This window comes from Pipra filicauda, unplaced genomic scaffold (assembly GCF_003945595.2).
Source record: "Pipra filicauda isolate LSUMZ 115617 unplaced genomic scaffold, ASM394559v2 scaffold99_size2403431_pilon, whole genome shotgun sequence".
NCBI lineage: Eukaryota > Metazoa > Chordata > Aves > Passeriformes > Pipridae > Pipra > Pipra filicauda.
In genome coordinates, this window is record NW_024105197.1 from 369,626 (window position 1) to 395,376 (window position 25,751).

Sequence of the window (25,751 nt, forward strand, 5' to 3'; positions counted from 1 at the left end):
CTGATTCATCAGCTCCTACTCCCTACACTGGATATTCCATTTCCCTTTGCACAGGTAGTAGGACAAAAGCAAAAATTGCATTTTAATAAACAAAACACTCAATAACCCAGTAATCCATGCACCTAGCAGCATCTCTGTCCCATTCATTTCAAGAAGAGTGACGTCCTTTGAAAAAAGAAACTATGAAACACTAACATTTGCTGACACTGAGATTAATTTGTGAAACAGTGAAAATTTGAAACACTGAAATTAATTTGTGAAAAATTTGACAGTGGCAGGAAGGAGAGGAGTTAAACATAGATAGGGAATAGTAATTTTAGCCCAAATCAGCAAATCCCTTCTTGACACCTTGAAAAATACCTGATATAAGATGAACAAATTTTTTAATCAAGATAATTACTCTCACACATCTTTTCCTATCCTTAAGTGTTTAACAAGGAACAGCTTAGCTCTACTACTTCTAAAGATCCAAACTGTAAGCAGAGAAACAGATTATGTCGTGAATTGCAACCCTTCTGCCTCATGAGAAAGGCTTCCCTGTTTGCATTGCAGAAAGACTTTTTTCTCCCGAAAATTATCTGTGCATTTAAAGATTAGGGTGAAAAAGCATCTACTACTCTTGAGATTTCACTAGAAACCATCTGGCCTTACTTTTAGTTCAGCTGCACCAGGGAAGGTTTAGCTTGGATATTACAAAAAGTATCTTCACCAAAAGGGTGGTCAATTCTACTATACACCATGGCATTTCAGCCCAGAACAAAAATATCTCAGCCAAATTCTCCATCCTTTCTGAGAAATACATCCTTTAGGTCACAGAGACAAGCACTGTCAATGTGCAACAAAAAAGCCATGGCCAGTTGTGCTCCTAAACTCAACTTCCAAGTTCCTCAGCACAGCAAACACTGTCAGGGCGAAGGCACAGGTAGTGAGTGATCTTTAAAGGTTTCTTTTTAAAGATATATACATCTAAATCTGTTCTTGATCCACGGAGCTGAGAATTCCAAGCCTAGATTTTTCTACAGGTCTCACCTCCCATACTGCCATAATTATCCTGCGAAACATCAGCTTTCACTCAGGAAAAAGTGTCTCCCAAGCACACAACAACAGGGATGATCTTGGAAACACAACCCAGGTGCAAACTCACAAAGTCTTAGCTGAAGAGGCTGCAAGCAACCTGAAAACTACAGCAAACATCCCCATTCACTTCTCTCAAGAGAGCCCTGCAATGCAGCAACTTGTCATGGACTTCAAGATTTTGCTAAGGCCAAATATTTTGGTTTCCTTTGCCCTTCCTGCTCTGCCAGGACTTGCCCTCAAGTTCTTTACATTCCTCAGTCTCCCCATAGTGAGGAGTGCATTGGAATAGGTGCAGCAAACAAGAATTGGACTCTGAGTTGTCATTAGGGAGTCTGCTGAGTCAAAATAATGGGATGAAAGAACACCTTAGAAGCTGGGTAAGTTGCCAAAACGGCACTTAAGAAAATCTCTGAAAATAATCCACAAATCATACAAGTTTATACATTTTCAGCACCAAAACAGGTAAAAATCCATTTGTCATATTAAGTACAGATAAAAACATTCAAGTTTTATGGATGGAATGAGAGTTTATGAAGATTTATACATTGATTTAGACCACAAAGTCTATTATTACCAGTGAGTTTTATTTACCTATAATTTCATTAAAGAGACCCCATTGTACTAGGTATCTTTCCCGTTGTAAAGGTGATACTGAATCTTCATGCAAAGTCATTTTGCTACACAAATGGACACTTATCTTCTCTCTGTTGGGATTATAAGTGAACGGCAGGAACCACACCTGAAGTTTGGGCGGGCAACTACTGTTATATTTTCACAATCTATTGCTGTTTTCCTTTCTGCTCAGCACAGAACAGACAGAAGTAAGAACAGAAACCATGCAAGAGCAAACTGAGAGAAAGAAGAGATCCAACAAGAAATGGAGGCTACTGACATTTTAAAAGGGCAAATTGAAAGCAATCAACACCCAACAGAACTCAATGTAAGATGAGGTGATAGCTTAGGCTATACTTAGGGTAGTGTAATGAGGCTAACAAGTGCTGTGTGTTTTAATGTAAATTAACACAAGATAATCTCTTCACATATTTAAGTGATGCACTTCAAGTTAATTAATACATATTTAATAGAAGTCTTCTTGAACAGCTGTTATTTACTTCTGGAGTTTCTACACATTAGCACTGCCTGCTTTGTTCTGCTCTGAAGTTGTTCATGCTCCAAAGTACTTTAACAACTTGGGCTGTATAAAAATTGAACAGTCTTCCCAAAAGAGACAGCCTTTCTGATAACTTAATATTTTCAAGTTAAATATTCAAACACTTTCTGAACAAAAGGTCAAATTCTACTTACAGCATCTGTGTGAAACAGGCAAGCAGATGCTTTATGCTGCTAGACAAATACTTTTGGCACAAAGAATGATATAGAGCTGGCGATCAGTCACATTTTCAGGCTTTAAAATCAGCTTTCCTTTACTTCTGTTCCCTAAATTCTGCACTTGCCATTCATATGTAACAATACAGACCCAAACTAAGGCCTCTTTCCACAAGTATTACACAGTGGTGTGTTAAATGAAATCCTGACAGTGAAAGTGCTGTCTACAGCACTGGTTGCATGTTATGAGTATTACACCAACTCATTAGGGCCTCTGCCTTAAACAACTGCTGCACATGACATTACTGCCCTTACACCTTGCATACAGCACTGAGGAAGTTCTCACCCCCGTTATTCAGGTGAAAATCCATTTGAGTTTCAAGCACTTTTGAGTTTTTAGGAATAAGTAGAAACCGGTTCAAAAAACATGCTGGTAACACATTTTCCCTTTTGACAACAGTCACCAGTTTCTTTGAAAACAACTATCATCACTGAACAACTATCAATACACTGAACAAGCAGTGTATCAGTTGTTGTTTTCAGCAGACCTTGAAGATTTTTACTCTTCTCACGGATGGCAAGTGCTCATTGCTTGCATGTCAGCCTTTCCAGCTTACAGGTTTACTGAAAATAACTTTCAAAACTGGCAACAATTGTATTAGTACATACCTGCTGGGACAACCTTCATTAAATCTTCTGTGCAATGATGTATGGAAACCTATACAAATTGTGAAAGGCCCAAAAACAGTCCTAAATGCACAAAGATCAAACACATTTACTCACTTAAGCACACTGATATTACTGGTATCTAAATTGATTTTTTAATTTTATGTGGTCTTTTTCACAATAGAGGGCATAAAATGGCACTCATTACTCAGGCTAAGGATTTAAAGACTAAACCAAATCAATGTTTTACCTGGTAAATAAGCTGAGGCTGAATGAATGTGTGTAAGACAGATTCAGAAGGCATCTTCATGATCCTTAAATAATTTTGCACCAGTAGCCTGGAGTTAGAGTTGCAGATGCAAGGAATGAGGAAGATGACCTAAATTCTCCACCCACCACTCCCATGAGTGGGGCTGGTACAAGACTGGGTTGGGTGTCAGGTAGAATGAGATTCCTGACCCCCATAAGGCCACAGGAGTGCTCCTGCTGGCACCAGAGGAATGGTGAGGACAAGTGCTTGGGACCAGATTAAAATGCCTGTCAACAAAACAGCAACAGCCACAATAACCAGGCACCTGAAAGGATTTCTAGGCATTGAAACTGTCAGTGTATTTAGGAGGAAAAGGGAGAAAAGCCATGGTTGTCACAAGGTCTAAAGAATCTCTTTTCCAGCAGGTCAAGACACAAAAGACATTTCATTGCTTTTGATGGGAGTCGTGTGGGAGACTGACTGGCCCAGAAAACAGAAACCTGAGAAGACAATCTCAAACTGTGGTGCTCTAGAATCACCATTATGTAAACAAAACTAAATTTCTTGGAAATCTTCTTGCCTTTGGAAGGAGGGGATGTATCTCTTGTTCAGAGCAGCACGGGCTCTCCGCCAGCTGACACAAAAACCTGTTCGTATACTTGCTTTGATATTTACAATATAACTTCCATCAGCATCAGCAGAAACTTGATGCATAGACAAAGGAAAGAGAGAATTCCCAGAGGACAAACTTCGCTCCAAGTCCCAAGGAATGAAAACATTTGCCCACATTTTATACAGCCATGACATAACAGGTATTCTTTGGGTTCTTTGACTCTTCCTTAGAGCTGAAAGATCAAATTCATGAGGAATCTCTTACAACATACACAGTGAGAGTGAGACTAATATTTTTCCTCCACATTTTACAGGAAAAATTAAAATCTGTGTTTACCTATCAGCTTTGGTAGAAAGGTTTCTATCATACTTATATCTCACGTATTGGAAGGAACCTGGCAGTTTTTAACATCACTAATGCTAGTCTGGAAAGGCACAAAGCTGGAGGCACTTGCTGAAAAATAATAAACTTTTATTAAAATTTCCAGTTTTTGCAAAAGCATTTTGACTACATTCCAACTCTACTTAAAATATAATTAAATATTTACATTTATTCTCTAATAAGTATTGTAAGTAAATCAATATCCCAATTATCTTAAACTTCTGTGTTTCATACAATTACTTCATTTTTGTAATAAACGCACAATTTTAATGAAAAAATAATGATCTTGAACTTTAAAAGAGCCCTTCATTTGAAGAGATGAAAGTGCTGTACATCCAATCATTCATTATGTCTTACAGCCCCTGTGTGATGCAGGTACTATTATCGTTTTACAGATGGGGAAACTGAAAGGCTAATTAACTTGTCCAATTTACAATACTTTTAGCTGTAAACTTAGTGCATCCTATTGTACTTAAAGGCAAAACAGAACTCAGCTCTCCTGTGATGAATATTTACTGTAAATTCTTTAACTCCATAGGCATTTCAGTTATAGGAGAGGACATATCACACAAGCCTTCAGGACTGGGTTTGCATTGGTGATGGCTTTGAGCACCACAGAAATGTGCTGCCTAGAAACAAACATCAGAGCACCAGTTCACTGCAAAGTGTCACCACGTTTCCCAGCTAGTTATGTTGATTATGTGCATTTTTATTTGATGTTATTCACCATTCAGCCACACATTTGTGCTTTAATTCTGTACAATGTACCATACTGCATTTATACACACACACAAGCAAGTACTGTTTACTGACAAGCTCATTCCCTCAGTGGACTTATGTGCTCCATAAATTTCTTTACTCGGTCAGGATCAACAGCATTTGCCCAATAACCTTCTTTCTTGAAATACGAACCAATTATCAGAGCATCTGCATCCAAGTAATTCCCCACATTCTCCAGAGTCACTCCAGACCCAATCAGCACAGGAATCTTCACAGCATGCTTAACCTCTGAAGAGAAGAAAACCAAAATTAGGGTTAAACCCTGTCTTCGAAACTCTATCGATAAAGACTTTAATTTGCCTAGTTTTTCAACAAAAAAAGGGATCAACAAATTCATGATCACAGCATTTATTACTTTGCTACAGAATGAAACAAGTTCTCTAGAAAAAACACCTTTAGCTCTAAACAGGTGTTAAGAAAAAAAAAACCTCACTTTTTACATTATGTTCTATGAAATACTTCATATATTTGCTTGTATGAAAAACAGCTGTGATCATACAGACACCAGTGACAGCTCCAACCAGTGTTCCAGAAATCAAAAGCCAGAAAGACAAGTGGTCTTTATCACTACTAGGAATGTCATGGAACAAAAAAGCCACTTATTTTTCCTTTATACAGTGTTATTTAATTATCTGACCTTTTACCTAGCTCCAAAAGGAGAAATAGGAAAAAAAGAGGCTCAAAATATTATAGATTCACTTCATCTGTCAGGCAGAGGGGTGGATCTCAGCCCATGGTCCTGGTGACCATGTTCACTGTGAAATGTGTGTGTTCTCACAGACCTGACTGTGCAGAAACTCCTCCATGGCTCAGTTACGAGAATTCACATCTTTTGGAATAAAACCAAAAAGGGATGGTTGTTTTGAGCATGGAAAGGTTCTCCATAGATAAACGAAATGTTGTTACAGTATTTGCTGCAGAACTTGGGTCAGTACTAGCTTGAGGGGAGGGAAGCCCAGTTTAAGCATCCTTCTCATCCTCTCATTTCAAACTGACCATCCTAAGAGTCACTCATAGGGCTGGATGCTTCATGCCTTAGAGAAACGCTGTGAGGCATTATTTCTGACCGTTAAAAACATATAAATTGGCTTAATTGGTGATTATCTGATGGAAGGTGGTTATAGCTTGAGGTGACGAGAGGAAAGTACATAAGCAACAAATAAAAGTCTGCTTCAAAACACTGCTTAAATGAAGTTTCATCAGAAGCCTAACTTATTAATTATGTTTCAGGAAAGACTAATTATTTATCACCTTCCTACTTCACTGAAGAAAGAGGATCAATTAAAATGCTCTTGAATCTCTTTTTAGGTCATATGCCCTACCATTTTTCCATCTAGGAACAATAACCCCTTCTTAAAAACATTTTTACACAAAAATGAAATCATTCCACACAGCCCTTCCTGAAAATGTAAAACAGATCAGATGGATCATGCTAATATGATTGAAACTTTAGTTATTTCTATGCATATTTGATATTCTTAGTCATTCTGCTTACAGCAACAAAACAATTCATTTTTAGTTATTTATAGCATGATTACTGATATCCTGTTCTAGAAAAATCAGATTTTTCTTTTGTATAATATCTTTATGCTCTCTGAAATATCCTATCTGCTTCATACTGACACCAATGCAAAATTAAGGTGCTACAACTGACCACAGATTTGTGCAGCAGTACTTCAGTGTATCCCCAGAGGAACTGGGCTTCAAGTCAATATTTGTTTTCGTGACAAGTGCGTAAGGCACATTAGCAGGTAGTGGATTCGTAATTATTTCACATCAGCAGGAAAAACGAAGAGCCAAATAATTAAACAGAGCACGTTCACATGGGTCTGAGGCAAAGACTCAGCCCCACTAGGCAAAGGGGAAAACCCAGTGAAAACTGAGACTGATCTGAAACTCTGAAACACCCCAAAGCTTTCCAAAGTAGCAAGGTATCCAACTGCTGCTGTGATCCACACATGACACATGGAGTCCACACACATCTCCTGTGCTGGAGATTTATTCAGACTGACAACGTGAAGGACGGCAAAGGGAGCGCTCAGTGTGCAGCGAGACTGCGTTACCTCATTAGGAATGCTACAGATGCTACTTTAAAGTCCTTTCCAAGCACATCAAGCCTAAAGTTGATTAGTAGAAGGTGATTTGTCTATTGGCTGTGTTAGTACAAACTCTAACCTGTAAAAGAAAATAAAGCAACAGCAGTGAGATGTGCTTTCGTATGGCAATGTTCAGTCACTGTCAAAATGTCTCTAAACACAGAGCTTTGCTTTAAATCTCTCAGCTTTCTTGGCGTTCTTTTTCTGGTTTGTTTGTTTGTTTTTTTTGACACAGTGAGAAAAAGGAGACAATTTTGTGATGTTACAGTAACAAGACTGAAGTTTACACAACTCGCACGTTTCTGTTTCAATGGGCTGTAACTAGAGGGCACTGTGCTCTTTCTTGTGGCAGCACAGCTGCAGATAGGTCTTTAATAAAATCCAATGAAATAGTGCTTGGTTGCAAAGCACAATGAAAGCATTTGAACTACGGTATGCACAAGTTTCATGAAATAAAGGCCAAATGCTTCTAGCTTGAAAACAATGACAAAGAGCAGTGTAAAAATAAGCACCACGGTGCCAATAACTTGCTCGACTACTCTTCTTTAACAGCTTTTTCATTGCAGTGATCACTGTACCATACACAACACTATGTTTATGGTAATGCTCCACTGTAACACATTTTTGGTTTTTAATTCAAAGGACTTGTTCTCTGCCATTAAATCTAGGGCTTAGAAAAAGTACTGATCACTCACGTCTCCTGTTTATCTCTGAGGGCACCACAAAGGCAGCAGCCTCTATTTTGACCATCAAAAGGTGAGAGGGTGAATCAGTCTTGATGCCCCTTTTATGAACAATAATTAAGGAGGTGACAGTCATAGCCAGCTCTTGGATTTCATTATGTACCTGTCTTCCACTGGTTACTCAGCTGAGGCACTTTGCTTTGTGCAAAGAGATAACTGAGCAGTCATTACACAAAGCTTTGGTCACTTAAAATACAGACTGAATGCAAAGCAGGTATTGCAGCAGTTATATCCAAAGGAAAAAATCTGGTAGATTCACACACTCCAACCAAAGAACATTCCACAAGGCAGCAAACTGGAACAAACTTTTACAACCTCTTAAATGAAGAGATGGTTTGTTAATGAATTACAATTGAAAACGCTCAGCTATAATTCCTGCTCCTTAACAACATGAAGTCTGGTTTACAGTCCTCATACTCCATGGACCACTGGTGCCCTGGTGTGCCCAGGCAGCCCTGGAGCAAAGCCTGCCAGCCTCTGCAAGGAGAGGTGCTGGAAACTGCCTGCGAGAAAGCAGCGGCACAAAGTACCAGCAGAGTTCTCTGGCTTGACAGGGAAACACTCACTTCCCACAGCCCATCACAAGTCAGTCAATTCCACACAAAGACACAAAGGCAAAACCACTTCTGTATTACTGCACAACAAAGCTGAAAAAAAAGACATGACAAAAATCTCATCTGTCTCTCGGTTCTGCTTTCAAGAGATGCTTTGCAGTGTGATGAAAGGTGCCCAATTGTGTGTATCACTAACACAGCACTTCCAGGGCTGCATAAATTCGTGAAATGCAAAATTTCACTCACATCAACACCAACTTTGTAGCATGTAGATCTGATCCCTTTTAAGAATCTCCTGACATAGATATGCCTAATTTGTCATTTCCTTATACTGTGGAATATTGATTTTTAAGTTATTCTCTTAACTGTTTTAAGACAACATCCTTCTCATGAGAGGGCCTGCTAACATCGAAAACGCTGTGATCTAAATAAAACAAACCCACGATCTGCAGACTCTTGCTTTCATAACACAAATCCAAACACAAAATTAATGTGTACTTCATTACAGCTGCCAACTCTGATTCATTTTGTTCTTTGGATCCAGAAGGAGAACAAGACAGAGACTGACATGTTTGTTCACATGAAAGAAAAGCAGAAGCCATGGTACTGTCTGGTTGAAAGTTCTGTGACAAAAAACCTCTGGGCCTACAGGTCAGGTTTTGCTCTGTGATGCAGCAAATCAGTGGAGGTTCCACATACACATGTGAAAGCAGAACTTAACCTAGGATTTTGCCCAAAGACTTATCAAATCCTTTTTAAAAATTATTTAATCTGCATTAATACATTAACTGCAGGCAAGTCTGGAGCTCTAGATTAAGGAAATTTTTTAGTCTCTAAAGGATGCTTAGCTTTCATCATCACCTGTTCAATGTATCAACATTCATTTTAAATGCTCTTAAGCACGTATGATAGATATTAAACCCTGAGAACACTGAAAGATTTCATGCTTGAGGTCCAGGTTATCTATGGCAAATAAAGTAAGTTTTTCGTGCTGATCTGTTAACAAAAATTGAATACAATACACTGCACTGGAACTTCAAAACTTTTTGTGTTAAAGCATGTCAGAAAGAGTAAAACCTTAAAAACAGACATTCTATTTTATGTAGTGAGACATTCAAATTCAAGCCATTAATCTAAATTAAAATTAGTGATGAAAATTAAATGTCCCCATGATGGAACTTTAATTCTAGCATGGGAGCGATACAGTTTCATAAAGACAGGCCAAACTTATGCCAATATAAAAATATGAAGAATCACAGCACTTCTGCAAAGGTCAGAACTCATAGGTCAAATGAGTCTCCCTTGATAAGAAGTCCACACCACTTAAAAATTATTTTGATGTTAATATCCTCCTATCTACCAATGAACTTGTATTCTTTCTGAAAATCTTCCAAGCAGTACTTTCCCTGGTATTACTGTTTGGAATGCTGCCTGATCAAAATGCCCCCTTCCTCGCAGGACTTTCATTTTCACTGTGAAAGGTTAAAATGCTCACCTCTTCAATGGAAAGATTCATAGTTAGTTAGATTCCTAACAAAGCTATAAAGTAGCTTTTTCTTCTATTAGGACCTTTTAGGAATTAAATAGCTATTTTTTTTTCTTCAATTAAGCTTCAGCATCACACAAAAGCTTGAAATAACTGTCATTTTTGTCCTGCCAAACCGCTGTTTAGAAACATACCACAGCCAATCTGAATTGAACAGCAGCTCAAACCGTGTAAAACCAAACCCCACAGTGAAGAGTTTCTTCTCGTTCCCCTTTTTCAACTCCCCTCTTAAGGAACGTGCAGGTTTCCCCTTAAGTGAATATATGGATTTCTACACGAATTCAGAGTTCAGTGCCTGCCGGGCAGGCTTTGTGTGACACCCCTCACCTTGCAGCTCCCGGGGCTCCGCAGGCAGAGCCGTGGCCGTGCCGGTCAGCACCACCCCATCGGCCAGGAAGAGCTGGGCAGCCTCGGCCGTCTGGGCCACGCCGACATCGGCCGTCAGGGCGTGGGCACTGCAAGAGCAGGACCTGGTTACTGTCAGCACACACCTGTTACACACACCCTGCAGCACGGACTGCGTTTCCAACAGAACAACCAAAGGCAGGCTTTGCGAGCGAGGGCAAGTGTCCTGGTTTAAATCGGGAAGAAACGTCACAATCCAAGCAAGAGTTAAAAAAACCAACCTCAACAACCATTTCCATCAGGGAAGCAGAACTGATGGGCCTGTTGCTCCGGGTCTCCTGCCTCTAAAGAGTGATTGCTGAGTGTGAGCCACCAAGTGTCAATTGAGACGGCTGCTTACACGTCGAGCACCTGTGTTTCAGAAATGTTGAGCACACAGAGCTCTCTGACTTCAAGTGGGAGCTGTGGTTGTTCATTCATAAATCAGATCCTGTTGCCTAGAACAGAATCAACAGCCTCCACGTCATTGCACAAGTCCAACTAACTGAAAGTATAGTTATTACCTATGATATAATCACAGGAATCATCTTACACAGCAATTACAAGCATCAATTACCTGCAACCCAGCTGTTCAACAGCAGGCTTTGATGTATGGGTGACACACTTTGAAACCTATAGCAATAGCAGCTATTAATTTAAACAGTCCTAAACTTGGAAAGAATTCCAGCCATTGCTGGTTCAACATCTGACTGTTGTTTCTGTATTTCCATCTAAATAGAAAACAGCAGCTATGGCCAACATGTTACACTGCTGAGTGGTGAAGGCACCAACCTCCTCATGGATCAGTCTGTATGGACAACACTTGGGTCTGGCCATATTCAGAGGCAGCACATGTGGCAGTGTATGGAAAAGGAAGTAATTCCCTTTCTGCAGCTGGAGAAAGGCAGGCCTAAGTACCTAACACATACAACGACATTGAAAAAGGGCTGAAGAGTAGTTGGCATCTTAAAACTCACACATGGAAAGTGGCTGCAACACAGCAAACAGACTACAAAAATAGTCTGTCCTCATTTAAAGAACAGGAACATAGCAGCTCTCAGTGGCAGGTGTATTTTTCTACATTAAAAACCTCAACCAACAACATTTTCTTCTGAGCTTATGAATCTGCCAGAAACAGGAACCTCTTCTCCTTCCTTAAAAAGCACACCCTTTGAACAATGGGAAGTATAATCCAAATATCAATTCACCAGTTGTCAAGACTAAAAAAAAAAAAAGTGATATGATGAAATCAATTTCTTTTACAGAAAAGTCTAATGAAATGTATTTTATTTATGTATATCAAAAATCATTAGAAAGAAAACACCCTGAAAGTACCTGAAAAGCTTAATTTGACCACACTGCTTGTTTACTTTCTATTTTGAAATTTACTACTTGCTTATTATATATTTAAGATCTTTCAGACTTGGCTATTCTAATGATTACTCACATACTACACACAAACATTTTAATTAGGTTATTTAGCATGTATAATACATAGCACTTGAGCAGTTCTTCTGGGAAAAAAAACACAAAGAGTGACATCTAAATTGCTGAAAGTACCATGTGACAGGTAAGATAAAGTAGCAGTAGAAAAGAAACTGGATTCGTTTGTCATAAGTTCCTTCTGTTTGATAATCACAGAACATAACCTGTACATAGACAGCACTGATTTAAGTAGAAGAAATCAGTATTATTGGCAGGAAAGAAAAGAAAGATTTTTAAAATGCCAAAATATTATGATTTGGATGCTTTTATATGGCACCTGCTTACATGACTAGAAAATAACCTTAGATACGTAACCTCCAGAAACAAAATTTCTTTACACATAATAGGCATATACACAAGTGTATAAAATCTCACTCAATACCAGATGCAAGACTTTTACAGTCTGCATTTTTAAATCCTAGAGGTTAAACAACTACGAACTTCACAGACAGACCAACCAGCAACTTACAGGTGCAAATTTATTTTTAAATGTATCCCTTAACAGCACTGCAAGACCTTGCTTAAATAATAAACTCCCTATATCATTAATGGTCCTGACACTAAATTTGCGCTAATAATCAGAAAACGGGGGAAAAAATCACAATTATATTCATATTTACGAAAAATATTGTTTATATTTACCTATGTTTCTTTTTAATATCGGCAAAAATCTGAATGTTCTCTGCTCCAACTTGTTTTCTGTATCGTAGCAGGTCACCTGCACAGGCATTTATAATCCCTTCATCAGCCACATGAGAAAACACAAACCCTTCAGCCCGGATAAAATCAAGACCTGAAAACAACCAAAAGCAGTATTTTAAAGACTGGAAACCAGAAGTACTAAATCCAAACAAAAATCCACCTTACTGCCCTTCTTATTTGATCCCAGCACAAGTTCCTCCATATGTTCTAGGACTAACCAACGTCGCTTTTCCACAAATTTAAGTTTTACGTGCTTTATTTTCACCCATATTCTGACCTCTTTCCATCTTACTACTTTTAGCTCTGATCTCTCCCATAGAGCACACCAATTTTCTGTCTATCCCCATGGTTCCCTTCTTTCTCAGCCCCTCAGTTTGTTCCTGAGTGGCTCAGAAAAGGCAGCTGCACACCCTGCCCTGCCTCTTGCCCTGACGTGCCAGTGGGCACACGCTGACAGAGGAGCAGGTAGGTCAAAACACGGCTCCTTTGTCCTTTTCTCTCCAAAAAGGGTCATTACCTTGCATCTCTTCCCTCTTTCAAGAAACTCTTTCACTGTATTACGTCTTTCCCAACATCTACCCCCCTGTTAAATGTGCCTCAAGTTGGCCATCAGGTGAAAAACCATCAAGGACATGGACACAGAGGAATAGCACTGTCATCTTTCTTTATGAAATTAGGCACGGAAACACAGCCTGAAACACAACCCATCTGACTCCATCTCAGTGTAGCATGTTTTCTACACAGCACCACATCAATAAATTACTTGTAGAGCTGTGCCAAAGGTACGAAAAAAGGTAAGGTTTGGGAAGAGCAAAACGTTTTCCACTGTACTCCAAACTTACCCTGATCACCAATTCTACCATGTCTTAGCAGCACGGCTTCCACCATATTCATTAATGTTTTGCACTAGGAAGGTTTTGTGGGGTAGATATTTAAGAGGAAGATTACAAATAATAATTATTTCACACAGGCCATTCATTGACTATCAGGGACCCCTCCCACAGCCTTGAAATATCCGTGTTGTAATACTGAAGCCTTGGACCACAATGTAATAAGCCTGCAGTTGTAAGGCACAAGATTGAATCCTGATTCCCTTATTCCACTTCCCTCTTCTCCCAAGTCTTTCATAGCACTGAAGTTTATTTCACCTGTCACTTAACATCTGCACAGAAGCTCTGCACTCATCTTGTGCGGTTTTGCTGTTATTCCAGTTTGCTTTAGAGGGCTCTTCCAAGCCCTTCTGAAGCTCTGCTGCTGCTCCAGCTTTGGAATCAGCTGCACGTTTAATTAGAGCTGACATCATACCAAGGAAAGCAATGCATGTGGAAGCAGCTATCGAGAATGCAGTCCCACCCACCAGAGAACTGAGGCATCACCCTAGCATATTTCAGATACAAACAGAAATGATCTTGAAAATGTATTTACCAAATGACAAGGTGCCTGTTTATTTTAAAATTTCAGTTTCACTCCCAAAGCCCTGAAGTTGCAGAAACAGAAGCTTATGCCTGATAGAGAAGAGCCTGTATTGCTTAGCAACACAGACTCCAGCTAACAAGAAACATCACAGATGGATGCCAAATGAAATGCAAGCTGTCCTGTGCCTTGAGATTAGCGGCTGAAAAGCGTGGAATATTCTCAGGATCCAAAGTCAAGAGTGTGGCACAAGTACAGCTACAGGTGTTTGTAGACACTGGGTAATAAACACACTGCAAACAGCCTGATTGAGACTTCTGCATCTGGGAACAAAACCTACAGATTCTACTACAACACCCAAGCTTACAGAACAATTCAGAGTTAAGTAAGAAAAAATATTTCTCTAATCATAAGACTATTGAAGGGTCTAGAGACATGTTACACTTTCACAGCAATCAATGTTTAACTCAAGACAGGAGCTATTCACTGAGTAATTTCATTTATTAAGGTCACTGCTTACATGTTTGTTGACACTTGGTTTGTGTTTCCTTAATGTAGTAATTTAAGACTTTTTGCTGAACATTAGTATGGTACTTAGTTTAACAAGGCTGCACTCTTGATCTGGGTTTTTAGAGGCCATGAAAATACAAATTTTAACCAAGTGTAATAGGTGCAGGCACCATATCATTATCCTTCTGTTTTATGAAGCCATAATCAGATTCCACTAATGAATTCATTTTTACGCTCATAAAGTTGTGAGAATGATACTACTGCTTACTTTCACATTTGGCAAGCTGAAAAGTAATAGCTGCTGAATAGTTACTAGGCAAGTCCCATTTCTGACTTATATGGGAACAAAACATTTTGTAATCTCACTGGAAAACAAGAGCAGGAAGTTTCCAATGAAACCTAATAAACAGAATTTTAAGATAATGTTAAGAACATGGAATCAAGTAACCAGCCACAGCAAAGCCTGCTCAAGGAACTTGAGCTTATGTCTTCCTCAAAAGCGAGTCCCCCACTATTCTCCTACCATTGGCCCACACCTTTGCTGAAGCACCCAGCACAAACACAATTTTGCTGGCATTCCATTCTTTAATGCCTAATTGAATAAATAAATGTTTCCTAAAGAATCAAATTAAATGAAAAAAAAAAAAAAAGAAAATCCCGACCTCCTCAGATGCCTCATCCCCTGATTTATTACTGTTATTTTCAGATCTATCTGCCAAGCTGCTGGGAAAATTCAGTAATTTCATCTGTTACTATTTGGCTACCCACAACACATTTATTAGCACAACCACATGTTGCTGAAGTTGAGCTTCTAGTCACACTGTAAACCTGCTGATTTTCTCCTGCCCTTTACAAAATAAAATCATTACCTTCTCCTAGAGACCATTTATAAATTCCCTGTGTGGTTCTCTTCAGGGTGGTTATTTCTACCAAAGACAGGAATTTCCACAGGGAAAATGAAATGACTGCATAGTAGTCATAGTACAAGATGCTACATATGCTTTTTAGCTAAAACACCTTTAGCAAGTTATTTTTGTAGTGAAAGCACCCAGGACTTGCTTTATTAATATCTACCTATTAAAATTGTATTGACACTAAAGTCACTACTAGGTTCCTACAGAAAAACTACTCAGATTTGCTGCCTACAAAGTAGCACTCACTTTACTATGATTTTGCTTAAAGTGATTTTTTTTTTTTGCTTTCCTGTTCAGTGAACTTGAGACAATCATTTTTAGAGAAGTGCAACGAAATGCATTAAACACAGGCCCTTCCTGGCTGGTGTTCTCCAGTTACAGAGCAAATAGTGCAGAACAGTAGTAGAGCTGAGCAAAACTCAAGCCCTCCAGGAATTCTCTCCCTCATTAATAATTGCTGAGAAGAGAAGTGCATTGTTCCCGCACTATATCCCTTATTTAGTGATGATTTTTGCTCCTCAAAGGACGCATAACTCGTTAACAATCTGACCATTCCTTTTAAAAATAAGGTGTGTACTATTTTTGCAAACACCTATGTCCCTCAAGTATCCTACATGAATGCAATCTCCAAAACAAACTGGATTCTGTTAGCGTTTTTATTTTAGGTTTTCATACAGGTTCTGCTGCAGCAATAAAAATCAGGTTTTGTCAGTTTGTCAAGTGGCTTATAAAATGGCAACTTCCGATTTCAGAGCACACAAAACAAATCTGAGACCAAAACACATCTACTAACAAGAATGTAAACCTTTCAGAATATATTTGGCATAATTAAAACTGTCACTGCAGGTAGGTTACCCTATATTATTTTACCTGAAGTGTGGTTTTCAGTTAACACCAGCATCTTCTGTCTGGTTCTATAAAATTTTTACATTCAAAAATGTGCATCCTTACTGCAACCACATAAGCAATTTGGGCAAAAAACATGCATTAACCCTCAATTTATGAATTTAGGAAGTACAAGCTTTCCACATTAAGCCAACCCCCATCTTTACATCACGGAATGTTACATATGAAAAACTAAAATTACTTCAGTAAGCAGTAGGAGCAGAAAGGTTAGCAAGTCTAGGATTCATGCAATAAAGACAGATTAATTTATATTTAATTCCCCCAAATGCAATTTAAGTAGTTTGGTTATCTGTACATTCATTATTTGTTATTATATAAAAAGCTTCATTCCATCCATTCATTAAAGGAGACAATGAAAACTTAGTTTTAATGGATAACAGTAGTAGCAACAACATATTATTAGATGCTGAAACAGGATGCTTAACCACAGTGGGTTAAATTGATCCTCAAATACAATTTAAGTGAAGTAAATAGAGTTACACCAAAGGTAGCTTTTAGACACGAGTAGGTTTAAACCAATCACTACATTTAGACAGGTTTCACCTAGAAAGCTGCTGCAGCGGCCTTGGGATTTTCAGCTGCCTCCAACTGAAGCAGTGCACAAGTATCATCTATTACAATCAAGCAGGCATCTTCCTCAAAAATCTAATTTCTGCTTTTTCAGGGTACAGTGAGCTTTTCATGTCTCATTTTTCATGGTATCTATGTTAGCACAATGCGCAATTTGCGGAGAGTAAATGCCATGGCAAACAGCAGTAATAACTGATGAGTCATTTCTATTTACCTGCAGCCAGAGCCACTGCTATTGCCTGCTGGTTTGCAGCACTCAGGACCTGGACACCCAGTGGGAGCCGGGGGCAGCTCTGTCTCACTGCAGCACCAACCACTGTCATTGCTGCCGTGACCTCTGGCCCGGGACACACCGTGTACGGGAGGTCGTGCATGTTTTCCACTATCAAGCCATCCTGGGGAGATTGTTATACAAAAATACGATCACACCGCGCAAAAAGGAACTTTAAACACGTGGCTAGTTTACCCTCATCCTGTTTTGCATGAAGAGACACGCAAGTTTAAGGGTTTTCCTTCAAAGGCAGGACTACCTGCAGTAAATTGTGTTGATGCGTTTGATGCACACGACCACTTACAAAAAGTGCTTTCATCAACAGCACGGTATTCGCAGGGAAATCATGAGGAGAAATAAATGTGGTTTTAATTATGCATTCATCAATTTGGTTTCCTTTGATCCATCCTAAAATGTGAACTATGGGCAAATGAGTTAAATCTTATACTTCATTAAAAATAGTGTAAAGTCAAATTTCAGTTATCCAAGGGGAATACAGGATATTGAGTATATTTGGATAACGGAGGATTTGGAGATAATCAGGGCAATTTTCAATTCAATTAATGTCAGAAAATAAGTGTTATTTTGGATAAATAAAGGAATTTTTTGTTTATTGTGTGTATTTGTAGTGCGTCTAACACCGAAGTATTAACTATTGATATTTCTCCCATTCCACATTCAGAATTACTGGAAGAAAGATATTGCTATTTATTATCTATTAGACCTCTCCTTCCACATGGACATACTCTCAGCAAACACTGGAGTGATGATAAAATACTCTGCTAATACAATTTATGCAATTTATTGAAAATCTTTGTACATTACCTGCTACCATGCACTTTTCCAATCATTGTATTCCAGAAAGTTTGCAACAACAAATCACATATAATTTTGTCAAGGACTAATAACAAAAGTAAAAATATAGTCTTGAAACATATTCCAGGCCTGATATTTTGCACTTGCAGTGAGAATATTAAAAGAAACTAGATATTTGTCATGAGCTTCATTCTAAAAATTCAAAAAGTTTAAATGACAAACTAACTGCACACATAGAAAATAAATTCTGCTTTCTGGAATCTTATTACACAACTTAATCCTTTAAAATGAGAGCTTTACATTTCAAAGATACTTAACTGAAACAGAATAGAAAAAAAACATTTGAGGGGGCGGGGAGGGAATACAACTAGAGATCAAACATAGCATCTTGGTTAATAATAACACAGAATGAGGAAGAGGAAACAAAATAAAAATATTTCCTTTTTCGTAAACTTTCATATGTAATGCTTCTCTAATCTTTGTTGTAGTGTAGAGAAGCCCTTTTGGCAGGTAAGACAGTATATAAAATGCAGTCAGCATTTAATGGCTGAATTACAGGCTGAGCCACAGACATCATAAATGAACACCTAACACAGAGGATGAGGAGAACTTAGAATGGACATAATCTGATGAAACAACATGGTCAGCCCAAGCACGTGACACACATATGTTCAGTGCACCAGGGCACAGCTGCCTTTACCAAATTACTTACAGTTGAATATTTAAACACACAAAATACATGCTACCTAAAAAACAAAGGGACACAACCTATTAATGGGCAAGGTGACCTGCTATGATGAGCACTTCACATTAGACCTATGCACTATTTGGTGCTTCATCAACATATTTAATTACATAATTCCAGTCCAAAAAAACCCTGAATTAGGAAAAGCAGATATGACAAACAACCAAAATATCTGTCCTTGACTTTGTTTCTACGTCCAATTCAATATGTAACACCCACACTTCTGCACCTGTGATGGGAGGTAGCCATGTGACAGAGATGACAACCTGCCCTAAGAAAACCCACAGCATTTTCAGAAATTGGAAGAAAAAAAAAAAAGGACCAATTTTTATTCAGTTCCTCTAGGCTGAAGTCAGGGCTGTTCCAACCCAACTGAACTGACCAAATGGTCGTACCTCAGGAACAACTACAGAATCCTTTGTGTACCAACAGAAAGAGAAATCCCACGGTCTTTTGCCCTCTTTACATATAAATAATCAGGTCAGGCTGAGCAAGAATACAAAGTTGGTCAGTAGTTGAATGTGGCAAAAGGATTAATGCAGAACTATAATATTTTAACAAAACAAATTAAAAAAATGCAATGAACCATCAAACACAGGTAATTCCTTGAGACCACAAAATCTGGAAGCCTTCGGCTTAAGAATGATCTGCTTGGCAGACTTCACCTAAATCTGGTTATCTGGGAAACTCCAAGCTTATCATGAGGGCCAGGAGCTAGGATCTGGAGCTAGGATCTGCCAAACAGAAGCCCCAGGCTTTCAGGCAGCCAAGAATCCACCTCAACAGGACACACAGGAAGAAAGGTGACTGGGAATGGGACTTCAAATGTTCAGATCCCAAAGAGCCACACAGCAGCCAAAAAAGCAAGAGAATGGGTTGGCAGAATTCCATAGCAATTCCACAGTGAAACGGAGCTTTCTGGGAGTTGCTCCTGCTTTGATAGTTCAGGATTTGCATAAAGCAAATTATTCCATTAGATACGTTAATGAATTAATTCATTTAATAAATTATAAAAAACCTAGCCATAGTACTATGCATAACAAGTATCTGATTGAATTCCAGCTCAAAATGCAGGCATATGGGAGGATTCCAAAATTTCTCTCTTCTGCCTCAAACTTACTATCTTCACTTTTCAGCAACTGTCTCTTCCTATGGCCTAAAGGTCCACTATTACAGTGAATATTTTTGGTAGTACTTAAGAAATGTATTATTCTTTTAGTACCATCCAATAGACTATGTTCTTTTGCATAGTCTGTTTTGTTTAATTAAAAAAAGAACAACATATGTTCTGCAATACAGAAAGCTGAATTACAGAGGCATTAAGTCAAAGCTTTCTTTTACATTTTATATAAAAATATAACACCACAGATTTCTGTGTTTACTGAATTGATATGTATATAAGACAAACTTCTGTACTATCAGACAGCTAATTAAAATGGGGAGGAAAAAACAGTTATGCCAAATTAAAGTTCTTCGAACTTAAGCTTATAGTTTAGAAGTCTGTGGAAACAGCTACTGCATTATATCCTCCAAAGCAGAATTTATTTAGATAGTATGAGACAAAACTCTAGCAAATACCTTTTGTGTTCCTTTTTCACTCAATATTAAGATAACTTAAGTGTTGCTTATATGTAATAGCATTATTATAAGTAATTCTCAAACCATATGTTTCCTTTTTAGGTTGAATTACTTCTAAAGTGCTACATATGTGTGAAGTGCCCTTTGTATCACAGTCAGCAACTGAAAAATAGGTCATCTAAATAGCTCTCTGATTATATAGAGAAATAATTTCCTTAGCTTTATTCCACTTACAGAAACAACCTCTTAAAACACTTCAGCCCCACAGGCACCACAGAAGAAAAGCCTCAAAAATAGCCACAACATTATAAACCACAACAGATGCAACAGTTGTACAAGTTTTAACTCAGCATAGACTTAACATAACTTTTCCCCAGGGAAACTTTAATCCCAGTGTTTCCCCCAAAAACAAAGGTTTTACCTGCAAACACGTGCACACCAACACACACCTTCGCAAGCTCAACAGCCCTACTCTGTCCTGCAGGAAGGAGAGGGAGAGTTTGCACCACACCTCTTATTCTACAGGCTCAGGTGTGTAATAAGGCTATTACAGCTTTTCCCCCACCACAGACATGTGCCCCTTATAAAGGAAATCAAGTGCCTTTGCAGAGCATTTAATTGCTGTATCTAAGCACAGCTTCCCAACAATTCCTTTAAAAACCCACCTCCAGAGCAGATCACTGCCTTAACGGAGGTAACTATCTTATGTTCTCCTGCACATACCATAGGAGGCAGCTGTGAGGAGGTTTGTCTGCTGTTTTATTTTACTGTAATATAGTTAAGATTTGAAATGTTCACCTCTGTAACCCAAGTGATAACTACCTATATTCTTCCATACAGGAATGCTAGTTTATTCTGTCTCGACTGTTATTAAATTCTAAGCATTTTGAATTCCACTTATCACTGTAGTTATAAGAGTAACAGGCTTAAAACTCTCCATTTTTTAAAAAAATATCAATGTAAAACATATGCTGGCAACTGTTTTTAATGTCAGCTACTCAAGTAGCTACAGTTAGGAAACAGCAACCTGTAGTCAAATAATCTTTATCACTGAAATCAGAGGCAACTTGTGCTCTATTTTCTGGCTAGAAAGCAAGTGCCAGGCAGGTTGAATGGAATTAATAAAAGTTAACTTGAATATATATTGTGCATCTTTCTTAAACAAAAGCATGTAGAAATTGGAGGGATTATAATGCCCCATACTCTGCTGCTTACAAAATTTTGTCTAGGGAATTTCATTGTTTAGCAACACAGAAGTACAAAGCATATACATTTTGAGCACAGATGGCTTCCTAACTGAGCACTCACTTGTTTTCATTACTGTGCTCTAATATCGCAAATCTTCCATATTTATTATGTTAAGCTGCTAATGTGTCAGACAAGTCACCTTCCTCTGAATATACCAGGATTTACTTCCAAGTGCAATGCATATGGAGTGAGCAAGACCACATACTTCCTTTCTCCACGTTAACAGCAATTCAAGCAACTTAAAACAATATGTAAACATCTAATAGCAGCAAATGGTTATGTATCTTCTTAAAGGCTACTGTAGGCAGCATTTGGAAACACTGTCAGTAGAAACATCCATGGAAAAAAAAACCCTTTAAGTTTTTCTTCCACAAGAAAGACAGACAGTTTAACAGTTCATTTGGAATACTGAGCAAGAAACACATAAATATTCTCACTACAAAAGCAGGACAGTTTGGAAGAGTGGTGATCTCTGTGCAAAAGCTGGGAAGGTCCTGAAATATTTATCATGAAAACTCACATTTCTCTTAAAGTACCAGAAGAACTAAAGAAGTGAATTGCAGAAAGCATTAGGCAACCGTACCGAAGTTACAGAAGCTCCCCTGATTATCTCTGACATTTATAGCATTAATAAAGGATTTGTTTGTTATATTGCCGTAACACTATTCTGTATAGACCTTTAGAATGAAGATTGCTGTGGAATGCATAGTGCCTTTTACAGGAAATAAACTAAGCATAACTTTAAGCCCTGAGTTTGTCCAAATGTGTAGAGAAATGACTGCATTCACCTCATCTGACAGGTAGGTTTAAAAATATATTTAAGTTCAAAGGATTGCCCAATTTATTACAACCGTTGAAAAGACGAAGTTTAAAAGCCAAAGTAAAGTTTTGTGTTAGTACTGTTTTTAAAGCTTGTCTTAAAGCTGCTCCAGCTTTGTGCAGGCCAACAGTGTAAGTAACTGCTTCTGTACCCTCCCTCACCTTCGGGTATACTTGGTGTCTTCCCCTTGCTGCTCTAGGATTCAATGTGTAATTATTACATAAGGGAAACGGGTAAACAGGCAGTGGAATGTGGGGCAATGGCTTTATGAGCTATAGATTACTTGTGCAACCACTTCTTCTGACACAGGAAGACAGAGACTAGTATTTGCCACTCTTCTGACGTAGATCAAATCACATTATACCTCATGGTGATACTGTAACAACAAAATATGAAGTGACAGTACAGAAAACAGAGCTATTTCACACCTGTTCTTTCAGCTGGCATGAAAAGGAAGAAAACTTACTCATTCTGTTCAACTTGCAGTTAAAGACTATTCTAACTGGGTGGACATCTTGCATGTGCTAATCTGGTTCACAGGCACTGAAGCCCACCTATGTAAACATCATTCTACCAGAAAGCTGCTTGTCCTTTCAAAACAATTCTATTCTCAGCATTCTTGCCTAATTTAGCCTTACTAAGTGCTCTGCCCATAACCTACTTTGTGTGACTCGTCTTGCATTTTGACCTGGGTCTTTTATAATTTAGACTAAGCTCTTGCATTCAATTTTGTTCCCTCTGTAAAGTATCACTCTAGTGATACATTAAATTGTTTCAACTTGCCTGTTATTGAAGTTTTGCTGAAAACAACAGCGACTGCTTGTTCACTTAAGACATTTTCAATCTTGTACACCACCATAAAATGTTCACAATGCTGTGAGCAGGTCAAAGAAAAAGCACATCAACACCCCTCGACAAGGTGTAATGAAATGTTTAAAACATATCTGACCTTTCAAAAGGACACACACCCTGTTAAAATCTACTGACCTATGAACATTACTATAGCACTTAAGGTCCAACAGCAATTCTGCCTCTTCTTGCCTCTAGCTGAGACTGGCCTTTCAGGCCTTCTCCTCTGGATGTGCAAAACAGAGGCATATTTGCTACTGGGGGCCTGAAGAGTTAAAGAGGGCTGAGAAGGGCCTAAGCTTTACCTTTTTAGTCCCTGAATTATCTGTGCTGTTTTGATACAGACACAAAGGTGGGGTGATCCTGCACCCTACAGGTGCCTGAGCTATGGATGCAGTGTATCCCCTGTGCACATGGCAATCCTCCAGGACTCCCTGAAACCAGAGTGCTGTACAGACCCCAAAAATACAGTTGCTTGTCAGACTGGATGGATGAAGCATTCTACAGCCTAGAATGCCACCAACAATCCATGCTGCAGCCCACTTTCCTTTTTTTTCTTCTTACCCCTTCAATGGACTTGACTCTTAGAAGTTGACAGTCATTCAACTTAACTTGAATTGTACAATTTTAATCTAAACTTTTTTAATTATTTTGGGTGCAAGTGATACTTATGTTACGGTTTTCTTTGTAATCTGGAAGGCCTACTTACTATGTTGAAATAAAAGACGTGTATTTAAACATCTCCCTAAACCGTGTGGTTTAGGATGCTTTTGATGAAGTACAGGACCAATTTAAAATATTGGCTATGCAGAAGTGGTTTTGTTCAATGGCTGCCACAGGAAGAAAGAAACAAAACTTACAATTCCAGCATCCCTGTAAGCTTCTGCTTCTTGACAAGCTTGATCAACGATCTGGGTCAATGGAAGAGAACTTCTTGGTGTCCCTGCAAGAATAACGCTGCATACTCCAGGGCACAAATCAAACACGTGGGCAGGGACAGCTCTTGGGTAGGACAGCTACAGGGATTGGCAGGCTGAAATAGGGAGATACAGGGTAAACTTGCTAAAAGGCTGCTCTGTCTCCTTGTGACACACCTTAGTGACTTCTCTTTCCTTAGCTGAACTTGGCACATCTGCTGTAACCATTTAGCTCCTAAATCTAATTCATAAACTTGAGGAACGTCTGTTATAATCCCTTACTGCACCAGGTCTGCTCTTAGCTTGCTATTCGTGCACTTATTATAATTTATCCTGCATTAATGATGTTCTGGACAGTACAACCTATGGGCAAGACCAACCCCTAGGTCTGCAGAATACCTGTGCTAAACACCAGTGAGTTTAAAATCAGTTAAAGCTATCTTGAATCTGCAAGGCTGATCATATCTGACCTTCAGCATTAAGTGTTCCATAGCAGAAATGAACACACATGGATTCTGTTGGAGTTCCATGAGTTTCCATTAAGATCAACTCCAAAGTAGCTTCTGATATTTAGGATCCTAAATCAGGCAGTGAGAGTCTGAAATGGGGGCTGTGCTGAGCCCTCTGACAGCTTTGTCAGATTTCACAGCATGGGGAAGGCTGGACAGTGCCTGGGGGCTGCTGCTGGGAAAACGTGGATCAGGGTGAGCTCTGGGCACCAGCCCGTCAAGGTTGCTGTGATCAGCTCCACTCCCTCTGAGTCCTTGGAAAGGGGGACGAGAAGGCCAGCAAAGACCTGCCTGCTGTCCGAGCTTCCCACTGTGGCAGCTCTATCCAACCTGCACCCTGTCCTAATGCTTATTCGTGCAATTCTCTAACCACTGCTTCTTAAAACACTGAACTCATCAACACCAAACCTTGGTTTTCTCAGCCTGGCTCCTTACGGGGAACCGTCTCCTGCCTTCTTTTACCTCTGAAACGGGGAGATGCCCAAACTTAGGGCACTTCACGAGCGGCCCGTGGCGGCGGCTGAAGGGACTGAAGAGGCTCCCAGCGGCGCGGGCTTTACTCGGGGAGGCCGCAGCCGAGCCAAGGGGCGACACCGGCGAGTGGGGACCCGGTCCTGGTCCCGCTTCGGGTCCGGGTGCGGATCCCGCCGGCCGTGCCGCCCGCCCAGCGCTTACCTGGCAGCGCTGCCACGTGCACCATCCCAATGACCGCCGCCTTCAGCCGCCCGAACAGCGCGGGCCGCCGCACGATCTGCGGGGAGGGGAAGGAGGGCGTGAGCGGAGCGGGGCGGGGCCGGGACCGGGACCGGGGTCGGGGTCGGGGTCGGGATTGGGATCAGGATCGGGATTGGGATCCCGGTCTCGTCCCCGCTACGCTCACCCCGGACATGTCCCACGTGCCGCGCCCTCCGCTTCCGGGTGCCCGTCGGGGCCCCGCCCCCTGGCCCGCCCTCTTCCGACACAGGCCCCGCCCTTCTCGTCCTTATCCCCGCCCCTTTCTCCCCGGCCTCGCCCCTCTCGTTCTTGGCCCCGCCCCTTTGGGCCGCGGCCCCGCCCCTCCAGCCCCGCGCGCGGGCCCCGCG

At 39.7% G+C, this 25,751-nt stretch overlaps 2 protein-coding genes across 4 annotated transcripts in view; both read right to left on the bottom strand.

Annotated features, from left to right (window-relative positions):
• CUNH19orf12 (chromosome unknown C19orf12 homolog) overlaps positions 1 to 24,187 on the bottom strand; it is a 50,192-nt gene extending 26,005 nt beyond the window's left edge. Inside the window, exon 1 of one of the 2 annotated variants that reach the window (XM_039378098.1) lies at positions 17,131 to 17,150. The gene's annotated coding sequence lies outside the window, so the exon portion shown is untranslated. Of the gene's footprint in view, positions 1 to 17,130; positions 17,151 to 24,103 lie in introns of those variants that run through there. The other variant, XM_039378095.1, reaches the window with a different exon arrangement.
• On the bottom strand, positions 4,382 to 25,577 carry LOC113992357 (uncharacterized protein F13E9.13, mitochondrial-like). Of its 2 annotated transcripts, XM_027729563.2 has the most exons (7): positions 25,550 to 25,577; positions 25,345 to 25,420; positions 24,104 to 24,186; positions 17,131 to 17,311; positions 12,544 to 12,694; positions 10,360 to 10,487; positions 4,382 to 5,321 (listed from the first exon to the last, which is right to left on the bottom strand). In XM_027729563.2, exons 1-7 carry the CDS (start codon positions 25,556 to 25,558, stop codon positions 5,131 to 5,133), a joined length of 819 nt encoding a protein of 272 aa, XP_027585364.1. In that variant the 5' UTR covers positions 25,559 to 25,577; the 3' UTR covers positions 4,382 to 5,130. The 2 variants fall into 2 exon arrangements, with proteins under 2 accessions (XP_027585364.1, XP_039234028.1); XM_039378094.1 differs by lacking the exons at positions 25,345 to 25,420; positions 25,550 to 25,577 and adding an exon at positions 25,132 to 25,332.
• Between the last annotated feature and the right edge of the window lie 174 nt (positions 25,578 to 25,751).

Excerpts from the sequence above, each read along its gene's own strand:
- LOC113992357 (XM_027729563.2), bottom strand. Across the intron at positions 17,312-24,103 it reads CTTACAGGGATGCTGGAATT|GATGGCTTGATAGTGGAAAA; the intron begins GTAAGTTTTGTT and ends CAATCTCCCCAG. Across the intron at positions 10,488-12,543 it reads GATATTAAAAAGAAACATAG|TGCCCACGCCCTGACGGCCG; the intron begins GTAAATATAAAC and ends CTGCTCTTGCAG.